Genomic DNA, 12293 nt, shown 5'->3' on the forward strand with positions numbered 1-12293 from the left:
TTGTGGACAAATGAAGGTCCATTGCTCTGTTATTGTGAATTGGCAAAGCCAATGAATATGAATGCAAAATAAATATTGTGGTAACAGATTGACCTGTACTGTAATGTAGCCTGATGTTCACATTCACACCATATTTAACCCATGTTGATACTTTAGAAGCTCTGGTGTTTCATAGTAAGAGAATAATGCATTCTAATATGTTTAATGCATTCTGTAGGCAATTCACAATAGGAAAGAGCTTCCAGAAGAAGAGGTGTGTTTCACAGTAGTGACGATGAACAACAACCCGCAGCTCTTAAGGTATGGACTTTGGAGCCCGTTTTTACTCAACATTTTTTCCTTGTTTTGGTCCATACTATCACTTTCAAAATATGAAATACTTTTGAACACTCTGTATATACACCATCAACACAGAAAAAGAAGGGGACTTTGGAAATTGAATATGTTGCATCTATTGTTCTTGCATTCCAAGCTCACACTTTGATGCAGTGGCTTACAGAAGCAACCAAAATGGCATTTACCATTTACAGTCACTCCCACCAGCCAACATGCCAGCTGTCAGCTTGGATAAATCTTCTGTTACATGATAACTTTTGCAGTCCCTAGAAACAGTACCATGTTTTTATGTTATTTAATACTGCTACTTCTATTTTATGGCTCCCATTCACAAACAGTACATTGTGAATTACCAGTTTCTCTTTAAACATATGATATATATTATGTAGCATAGACCAGAAAGAGAGAGAGAGAGAGAGAGAGAGAGAGAGAGAGAGAGAGAGAGAGAGAGAGAGAATTTTGTAAGCACAGCAGAGATTACTCAGTATGAGTTAATAATTGGTCTTTATTACTAGAAAATTTACAAAGAATATTCATAAAGCTTTTATACATTTTTCAGTCTGCTTTATTTCTTCTTCTTCACACTCAGACATACTTGCTTCAGGATATAATTTGAAGCTTTTCATTCTACCAGTGATTTATCTACATTTCACTGTGTCAATTATTATCACAAAGAGCCACATCAAACTGTCTGTGAGAATCTCAATTAGTAGTTCTAGACAGTTCTGTACTTATGGCAAGCTATATGGGTCATGACAATGCATTATATATCTTTTGGTTTTTCATTTACAACTCCATTAAAACACGCAGCTTCACATATAGAATACATGTAAGTAAGGGGTACCATCTTAGGCAATCTCTCTAACAATATGCTTTGATAGTTCTTTTTATCAGCCAGAGTGAATTATTAGGCTAACACTTCTTGAACATGATGCTACTTCTGAGTTGTGCATATGTTGTATACAAATGTGATTTAAGGATAATATGTGGTGTCCACTTTGAATCCCATGAAGCCAACTGTTTAAAAATCTATGCATCCTAACAACAGTTGCATATTTCATCTTTTGTAAAGCTGGTTGTGAAGAACCAGTCACAATTTGAAAATAACTAAAATAACTTAGCATTCATAAACATAACATCAGAGACAAAAACAGCCTACATCATCCACAACTTGACCTTACTCTTGCACAGAAAAGAGTACATTATGTAACCATAAAAACACTTTACCACCTCCCAAGGTTTTATCATACAGTTAACACAGTTTAAATCATTTCTCATTGGCAACTCCTTGTACCCTGTAGTTAAATATTTGATTGGATAGTATCTATGGGTGGATAAGTTATGTTTTAATCTACATTGTTATTACTTCAAATAAAATTAGAAATCCAATTAAGTAACATCAACTATGTAGCTAATTTACTCATAAATTTGTCTTATTTGTAAGCTTATTGACACTCACCACATCAAAGTAAGTTGCCACAAAATTGAATCAATGGAATGTGTTACTAACATACTAACTAAAACGATAATACCAAATATCCACAAGTCCACATTTTCTTAATTAAAATAATCACAGTGATTTCTGTTGGATGGGATAACAATCATCTTCTTCTGCACAAATCTTGCACATCAATGAAGATGGTAATTTTGTGTATTAACTAAAATGTGTTTATGCATAAATAGTACAATATAATAGCAATATTAACAATAACTTTAAGTCAGGTTGTGCAGCTGTAACGTGGAACATTCAATACTAAAATTTGCTTTTGTATTGGCGCCACATTTAGAGACAAGATTATTACAGTCAACATTGATCCCAACAAGATAATTCATTAACATTGAGATGTCACCTGTGACACATAGCACCTTCTATTATAGAGCTTTTTGCATGATGTACTTTTGTTTGAGCCTTTCATTAACTTCAGCCATATCATCAAACACCACTGTGGACCTTTTTTCTTATGCATCACCAAGTAGATAATTTGTGATTGTCATTACCTCTTATGTATTTGTTATGTTTTACTTTTATACTCGTTAAGTTTTATACATCAAAATGTCACATGGGTTAGTACAACCAGGTATCTGTATGGGTCAAAAGTGTTCTTAAATTTGTCTGATTATACTGAAAGGAATAAATCAAAGCAATAACTGTTAAGTACAAAGAAAATGTGTTTAGCATTGAGAACAATCTGCAGTGCCATTCTCTATATTCTACAGCAAGAATTTCATCAGTCAAAAAACACACATTCATATAAAAGTAGAGAAGAATTACTCACATGTGTAAACATGTCAACTATAACAGAGCAGACAACACTTTAAATGCATAATCCGAAACAATAAGCTCTCTATGCTTCAAACAAAATAATAAATAAATAAACAGAACCTACTGCAGTTTTAAATACAGACAAAGGTTATGTCTCAGTTTTAACAGCAAAAAATCACACATCCATTTCCTGCTCTTCTTGTTTACCAATAGATGTGTACTGCACTTTCCTTGAGATGCTGTCTAAAATAGGTGTCACATGACTCTTAATCATAAACCAGTTCATATAAAGAACAACTCCACAAAATATAAGTATTAAACAAACCAGAAAGCTGACAAGTATGGGAATAACATGATGTTGTGAACTTGCTGCTTCTTCTGGGGGACACTGTATCTGACGAAGTGAAGAAACAATTTGTCCTGCATTACTCTCTGGCAGTCCTGAATGACACTGAAGAGATCCTTTATTCCTTACTGCCACATGCGTGTTTTGTAACCATCTGTAAAAATCTGTTATTCGACAATCACATGTGAAAGGGTTTCCACCAAGATCGACAAGCAGGCTTTGGTTTCGAGCGGGTAAAATATCCAATTTATCAAGCTGTTTGCTGTCAAGTAATGATATGTCATTTTTTTCCAGATCAATGAAACGTAGGTTAGGTAAACATTCAATATTAAAATCAAGATCTTTCAGTTTATTGTCACCAAGATGCAAGTCCATCAGTGCAGGGAGATCACAAAATACTTTTGGATCCTTAAATCTGTGGATTTCATTTTGTTCAAGATGTAACTTAATGAGATGTGTCAAATTACTTTTGACAAATATATCATGCAAATCTTCAGCGAGACCTTCTGGTGTGTTATCAGCAAATGCATCAGTAAGATGCAGTTCCATAAGATGTTCAAAATTAGAAAATATTCGAGGATGGTGATAATTTTCTTTCCCAGTACCATCTGAAGAAATATTTAGTTCATTATGGTTCAGAATGAGTAGCTGGACATTACTGACTCGATGATATGATTTCCCACGAATAACTTGTAGTCCATTATTTGACATGTCAACTACTTGCAGTTTTGTGTAGTTGTTTAATCTTCCAAACACATTCCATGGTAGTTCTCTTATTTTATTTCCATTGAAAACCAGAACCTGAAATAATGAAAAAACTATATTAAAACAAGCACAATAAATGTATTTCTGTTTTCACTTTCAAAGCATTTCTAAAATAAAATATAATGTGATAACTTTAAATTAATAAGTGTAAAATCAACAATCCAGTAATTTGAACCAATGTATGATTTCATAAATCATGGTAATAGAATCTATATGGATGGGAATTGATTAAGACACCAAAACGAAAATTACAGGTATCCATTTCACAGTATATGTATATGCCTACTATTAATTGTCTCTCATTTTGTTTTTGCAATAGCATGAGGCTAAAAAGATGACTATAATAAGCTTTGTAGCAAGGAAGCATTCATTGTTTTCTTTTAAAGACAACTGCAGAAATAGGTCCATGGCAAAGGACAGTTTGAATAATCATAAAGCTAACTCAAGTGTATGAGTAACTATTAGTGTATTTGGAATTAGTGTAGGGGGCTTGTCAGATGTTGGAGATTTTATAATATTAAACACTTTTCTATCAGTTGTATTCTTCATTATTGTCACACTGTCAACTAAACCTCCTGTCTAGGCAGAAAACAAGCCCAAAACAAATTACCTCTTGTAGGAACGTCTATGCTGTTTTGAAATTTGAATTTTTTTGTAGATATGGAGGTAGATGCTCTTGAAGATTGAACCCATGACAGTTTGTTGTTGTTTTGCAAAAGGTGATTGTGTGAGAATGTGGAGGATGTGTGAGAGATGCCTCAGGACTGCATTTTACACTGAGCAATGTAATAAAGACTCCTTCTGAAAGGAACACTTATTGCATGCATTATAAACTCAAGTATTCTTCCACAGAACTGCACTGTCATCCATTAAATTTGAGATTAGCATATTTAAATAACTACTAAAAATGTAAAATGTATCATATTTGTTGTCATTTATTGATATCTATGAAAGCAATGAAAATGTGTAGGAAACTTTAGATGTTAATAAATGTGGTTCCATTTTGTTACAGGTACTCTGAATAGATTTTGTGATCTTGCACAAAGATGGTTTCTGTTCTGAAATACTTTATGAAATCAATGAGCACAGATGCTGTAACTGTTTATTTGTCAGAGGCAGTTTATTTAATATGTGTTTTCTTTGTATCCAGAAACAAAATATAATTAAGAACATTGTTTTATCTCACCATATAGAATCTGGAGAGGTTTGGCATTTAGTCATTTCTCTAGTTCCATGTCTTCATATTATTACCAGTTCATTATTGTCTTCTCTATCATGCAAACCAAAAATCAAAAACATATTTCTTCTGCTAAAATGTTTACAAGTAAACCATTACACCAGTGTGTTGATAACATAATGTCTTTTCATTTTTAATGCTGTGTCTAGCCTTTTTAAAAACCAATGTACCATATGAAATCTAAGTCAAGGTTAGGTTAAAACATGAGAAAGCTTGTGGCAGTATTTTGTTGGAAGTTATAATGGATAACTGAAAGTTGGCTGTAGATTAAAATATTTGACAGGGTGTGATCATTCTATAAAATAAGGGGGAAGTGAAGTGGCTCAATGAGAAATATTGTGCACTGAAATGGTACTAATATGGAAAAATCTATTGCCTCTTATTCTTAAGAAATAATTTCAAGGTAAGCGACATGGATAGGAATGTCAGATAAACAGTCTGATAATCATTATATCGATTAGTTTTATCCATATTCCAACAGCTACGCACTCCATTCTTTGGAATCTAGGAAATGTTTGGCAAGAGAAGGAGAAATGTCAACTAATGAAGCTAGTGTATTCTGATTGATATAATCATAGATGAAAGTAACAAAAATGTATCTAGTTTCTAGAGGCAGTACTGTTTGAGACCTTCATTTGATGCTGCCAAGCAATTTCATTCTGTTTTAAGTTACAATTATTGACTGACTGATTTTTTATTGATTTCATTTGATAATATTATGTACAGAGTGTGTACTTGTAAAATAGGACAACTCATCTTAAACCCAACAACTGAAAATATTTAGCCAACATAATACAGTGGAAAACATCAAAATTTCAATGATGATGATAAGGTTGCATACACTTTTTTTAATTGTATCCTTAAGGACTTTGGTATGATAGAAACATTTTATTTTACATAATGTTTATTCTACTTTAATTATGAAGCAAATTCAGATACAAATTTTATAATATTTCACTAGGTTATCAACTGCCTTATGTCAAAAGAAAGACCTACATCACACATTACTGGTGAAAAATTCTTACAATTTTCAAATGTAACATTTGTATGTTTCTCTACATAATTCTTGATTAGGGACTAAACCTGAGAACTCTTACCAGTTTACAGTCTATAGTCTGTGAATTAAGAATGTGTTACAATGCAGAGGCAAGAATTAGGTACTTTGTGCACCGAATGATTTTATTGCATATGTTACCTGCTGTTTTTTATAAATTTAATATCCATGAGACACAGAACATAACTTCTCAAAGTCTGTTGTCACTGGATTCAAGCATTTAGTGAAGACCATTACAAAAGCTTTGATGCTTGTAGCCAGAAGGCTTCAAGAATAAGAATTCCTCCATAGTTAGTCATCAGCAAATTAATTAGAGGATAGGTGAAAGTGCAGAAATGCAGATGACCCCCTGTTCTTGTTGTGAAAGTTTAATTAAAAGCAAATAAGATAATGATTAGAGAATATACACCTACATAAGCATCATGCAGGCCATAGTGATAAGGTAAGAGGGTTTCAGACAAGTAAAGAAGTCATCCTTTATGATGGTGTCTTTGAATGAAGGAGGAAGAAGGTAAGCAGAATTATCATGAAGTTCTCTCAACCACACACGATGGTGTGATGCAAAGTGCATTTGTAGATGTAGAGTAGAATGGAACTGTAGATGGGAATGAAGAGCAGGTACCGAATTTTTAATTTTATTGTGGATTTCTTCTTAATAAAAAGTTCTGTAGATTAATCAATGGATTAATACCGTTTCTGTTTGGGATACTCTGACTCATTATCAGAAAGAGAACACAGGGAAATAATATAAGATCAACAATGTAATTTCAAATTTTTAAATGTAATAATGAGGATGAAGAATAAGTGAAGAAAATAATAAAGTTGATTGAGAGACTACATTTAAAAATAGTGCAACAGGAGCTAAAACAGTTCGAAACTGAATTAACCACAAACTGAATTATTGCTACCAGTCAAGACCCAAAATTATTATCAAAGTCAGTCAGTACCAACAGCCATCAGCTGAACATGATTCCTTGTTACAAGACAGACAGGGACTCAAGTGTATCTCAACTTATCCAAAGGAAGTTTTCTATCAAATGAATTATCTGAGCATGTCCTAAACATTTTATCGACTACTACATCTGTCCTACATTTCCACCATCTACAGAAAGGAATCTGTCAGAAAGGCTAACATAATGATTGGTTTACCATTGCCTCAGATTATTTCTCATATGAACTGTTCAACTAAGCAGCAGTATTAACTGGAGCATACCCCCTGTATTTCTCTCAAATAAGCTAACCTTACATCATCACAGGAGAGCTTTTGTGATGTTTGTAACTGTAAGAGATGGATGGTGGCCAAATTAATCCCACATTTGGTCCATAAGAGGTACATAGATAGATAATTCAATAAAGAAAAGCTTTGTATGTCACTAACATTAAGGGGCTCTGGAAAGGCTCAAAATAATGAAAAGTTCAATTTTTACTTTTTTGCGTTTTCTGAATCTGCAGACTATTACCTTTTAATAGATGTATAATTTATTCAATTCCGAAGACTACAACTATTTTTAAATTTTTTTTGAAATGTGTTCTACATGGGCGTGACCCACTGTGGCGCTGTTAAACTGCTGTCAAATGGTGTTATTATTAACGTCCGTGTTCATCAGGTACATTTTAGTGATGTGAGATAAAGTATGTGTTGTGGCTAACCTGTGATGGTTCAATATATATCGCTGGTGTGATTGTCGATTGTTTCACGTTTATTTACTCTGTCGTTATCTCGAAAATATTCGTAATTAATTCTGTTTCTTGAGTCTCTGTTTTGTTGAAGTATAATAATGAGTAAAAGTAAAGTTATTAGAAATCCTCTGAAGGCTTTTAAGAAAAGGAGAAATGTTGGAAAGCCAAAGGTATGTGTTATTACTGTAAACAATAAAGACGATAATCAAGTGAGTGAACCTAACCTCTCAAGTACACCTGCCCATAGCAGTCAAAGTGGGAAAGAAAATACTTCACAGAAGAAGCTTGGTTCAATGAGTGAAAACTATGAATGTTTTATGGGCGAATCGGATGTGAATGAAATATTTGATATGTCGGTTCCCAAAGGAATTTTTTCAAACTGTATAAGATGTATTCATTATAGTGAAGTTGGTCTGGAACTCTCCATAATAAAGCATGTAGGACTTGCTAGTGAAATACAACTGAAATGTGATAAGTGTTCATACATGACCACCTTTTGGAACAGTGTTGCAGTTAGCAAAATCTACGAACACAACATTAGCTTTGTTTATTCCTTGCGTTCAGTTGGTAAGGGTGCTACTGCAGGTGCAATTTTCTGTGGCATCATGAATCTTCCAAATCCCCCAACCAAGTTTATGACCTATAATAAATTAATAGGGTCTAAAGTAGAAGATGTCTGTATAGAATCTATGAAGAACGCTGTGGAAGAGGCAGTAATGGAAAATAATGGTAACAGACATTTGACTGCAGCGTTCGATGGTACCTGGCATAAACAGGGACACACATCTCTTCATGGTGTAGTATCTGCCACCAGTATGTATACAGGGAAAGTTTTAGATGTAGCAGTAATATCAAAGTATTGTAGATGTCCACAAAAATATAAAGGTACACATGAAAATAATTGCAAAGCTAACTATAGTGGCAGTAGTGGAGAAATGGAAGTGGCTGGTGTTGCCAGTATATTCCAGCGTTCTGAGGCGTGTGATAAAGTGCGATATGTTAATTACCTTGGTGACGGTGATTCTAAAAGTTTCAAACATGTTCAAGGACTGAAGCCCTATGGTGATGATGTTGTAGTCCAGAAATTTGAGTGTATTGGACACGAACAGAAGCGAATGGGAACAAGACTTCGGCGACTGAAAGCTTCGTACAAAAAACAAAAACTCAGTGATGGTAAAGGGTTGGATGGGAAGGGAAGGTTAACTGACAGTGTAATTGACAAAATACAGAACTATTATGGAATGGCTATTAGGCAAAATACACAAAGTGTCGACGAAATGAAGAAGGCTGTTTGGGCTCTTTTTTTTCATACTTCTTCAACCGATGAAAATCCCCAACATAGCTTGTGTCCCAAAGAAGAAGACAGTTGGTGTAAATATAACAAAGGATTGCTAACTGGTGAAGTGTACACTCATAAGCATAGTCTGCCTCATGCAATAATGGAGGTGATAAAACCTATTTTCAGAGACTTAGCAGCACCTGAACTGTTGAAAAAGTGTATTCACGGAAAAACTCAAAACCCCAATGAAAGTGTAAATAGTGTTATATTGTCGAGAATCCCCAAGACTGTATTTGTTGGAATAGAAACACTTCACTTTGGTGTGTATGATGCTGTTGCGACTTTCAATGATGGCAACATTGTAAGGTGCAAGGTATTTAGAAATATGGGAATGAAGATAGGTTCTAACATGGTACGAGCGATGCTTGCTTTAGACAAGGAACGCCTTCGGGCTGCAGACAGGGCTGTAAAGAGTCTAGAAATACAAGCAAGAGTAAACAGGAGGAGGAACAAGAGGAAGCTGGAGGAGGAGTTTGCAGAGGATGAAGATAATCCATCCTATGGACCTGGAATGCACTAAAAAGTTAATCCAATCTTTGTCACTCGATTCCCAAAACTTTTATTTTCTCATAGTAATTACATGTTTTCTAAGGATCTTCCAAACATATTTGTTTCAAACTTTCAGTAAATGTTACACAGTACCTTCTGCATAATTTAACACAGCCTTTTTCCAAAAAACTGTACATTTTTGAATACATAAATAAAAAATTGCAAAAAAGATGTTGTGAATTTTCATTACAATTGAAAAAAAATCATCTTTAATAACTGAACTAAAATTTTGTAAAATCCCCGTGTTATGTTGTAGCCCATATTCCAATAAATAATCTGTAAAAAGTTCAACTTCCTACCTCAAATACTTTGTGAGGGAAGATGTAATTTATAAGCGTTATTTTAACATTGCAAGTATAGGGCGTTCCGGAGCCCCTTAAGGTGATTAGGGCAGGGTACTAGTTAAGATTTATATGGCCAGAGAAACAATGTGGCAACAATGTATCAACTCATAATTCACCACAGATAGTTTACAGAACCCAAGAAAAACATAAATCAGAATGCATGCAGTGAGATTTGAATCCTGCTCCTCCTGAGACTCAGATACAAATGATCAGTTTCAAATTAAATATTAAGTATCTTAGTACACAAACACACTTCAGAAGTAAAGTATGGTGAAGCAAAGAGAAAGCATGAAAAAAATTATACTGCACTCTAGTACACAAAATACATGCTCCCAAATTATGAGACCACAAATGTGATCAGAATGACAACTTATTACAAGAAGAACTTGTTACCACAAGTCCACAAAGTGGGGCAAGATGGGTCACTTTTCCCTCCTGGACTCTGGAGCACAGAAATTTTATTCATTACAGAATTCATTTCTAAAAGCGATTTTCTGTGCTTCTGCTAAACCACTCATTTAGCTAATTGTAGCATTATTTGGCTGATAGTTGTGAGGCCACGCTGTGGTTTCAGCAACTGTTATATAAAATGAAAATTTTGGAGTATTGTTCTCCCTTCACAGGACAAACTTCTGTAGTGCCCTTGCTGGGTAGGCTGTTCTTATATTGTAAGAAGGTGTAATAAGCACATTACTTGTCACTATTTACACAGTCACTTAATAAACAACATTAGTAGCTCTTTGAAGCTATGAACAGTATAGTTTAACTGTAGAGGCACACAAATAGTTTACAAACTAAGCCATTTCAGAAATGCTTCCACCACTGGTCCAAAAGTTATGACCAACAGTTTATGTTCACCCATACACCTCTCCAGAGCCACTGTTCACTGTTGTCATCTATAGCCCATGATGCTTCAAAGTTGCCTTGGTGCCAGTTTTGGATGTGCCATTTTGCCATGAATGGTATAGTTTAACTGTAGAGGGGCACAAATAGTTTACAAACTTAGCCACTTCAGAAATGCTTCCACCACTGGTCCGAAAGTTATGAGCATGCCCTTTTGGAGTTCAGATAAATCACTCTGTTTCCACATTATGGCAATGACTGAACTGCTTTCCATGTTCCCCAACATGCTTTATATACCCTCTACTACTAGTGCTGCCACCTGCTGTCTGTGAGTGTTTATTGCACATGGACATCAAGCATAGGCAGCGGTCACATTAATGTGACTGGACCGTGTATGTAAGGAGGTTATTTAATCAGAAATTTGTTGTAAGATGCAAGAAGACAAACAGGTACCCAAAATTTAGACAGAAGATGGGCCTCTGATCTCCAACATAAACAAATGTAATGGCATGCATTTGAATAAGCAAAAATACCCAATATTGTTTGATTATACCTCCACAAACAAATCACTAGAGTATTTGACAACTGTTAAATATCTAAGGATATTCTCCTAGAGTCATGTACAATAGTATGACTACATACATATAGTAATTGGTAGGCAAATATCAAACTTAATCAATCATTGGGAGAACTCCAAGGATGCCAGTTTTATCCACGAAGGAGGTGCATAAAGAATTCTCCTGTGACAAAGTCTTGAGTACTGTTCATTTTTGTGTAACCATCATTACTGTGGATTAATAGCAAAGATTTTTAAAAAAGTATTGTAATAGGATTCATCATTGACTCATATTTCTTAACACATAAAAGGTTACTGTTAACATAATGGGAGAAATCAATAAAATTTGACATTGTCAAACTGGGAGATGCAGTTTATTTTAAATACTTTCTTTTGATTGCACTTGGCAGACGTAATTACAGTTAACCAGTTTTGAGTCTTGACTGCAGAGAAATATAAAAGTATACTTGGTATCTTGTTATGGAACTAACATAGCAATGTGTCATAAAGTACTCATTGTGATCACTTAAAATAAACTATGATTCCTCCTCATGTGTCATAGTTCAGTAAGTAATGCAACACTTTTTTTCTCAGCCAGTTTTGGTTGAAAAAATATGGAATTGGTTGTGCAGCATCATGGATATTCCTGCTTCAGCCATTATAGTTTCTTGAAGTTCTGATACGTGGCAGCATTATACATAGCCTTCAAAATAGCATCTGTAATACCTTCCATTGGAAAGCTATCATTGAGTTTCTTTTGGCAGAAAACCAGAGCACTGCAGATATTTGTAGGTGATTGCAGAATGTCTACAAGAGACCTGGTAGTGAACAAAAGCACAGTGAGTCATTGGGTGAGGTATCTCATCCTCATCACAACAAGGTCAAGCAAACCTGTCTGATATCACGTGTGCTGACCGGCTACACACAGCTGTGACTCCTGCAATGTTGGTACTTGCAGACAGTCTCATTTGAGGTGCTCAA

The 12293-nt window shown here is 34.6% G+C and overlaps 1 protein-coding gene across 2 annotated transcripts in view; it reads right to left on the reverse strand.

Moving 5' to 3' along the window:
* Positions 1 to 823: 823 nt before the first annotated feature.
* The window catches only part of LOC126248322 (phospholipase A2 inhibitor beta), a 163360-nt gene continuing 151890 nt past the window's right edge, over positions 824 to 12293 (reverse strand). For both annotated transcript variants that reach the window (XM_049949211.1, XM_049949212.1), the window contains exon 3: positions 824 to 3746. In XM_049949211.1, the coding sequence (XP_049805168.1) occupies positions 2775 to 3746 (972 nt within the window). In that variant the 3' untranslated portion in view covers positions 824 to 2774. The remainder of the gene's footprint in view (positions 3747 to 12293) is intronic.

The sequence above is a fragment of the Schistocerca nitens genome, chromosome 3 (assembly GCF_023898315.1).
Source record: "Schistocerca nitens isolate TAMUIC-IGC-003100 chromosome 3, iqSchNite1.1, whole genome shotgun sequence".
NCBI classification, from domain to species: domain Eukaryota; kingdom Metazoa; phylum Arthropoda; class Insecta; order Orthoptera; family Acrididae; genus Schistocerca; species Schistocerca nitens.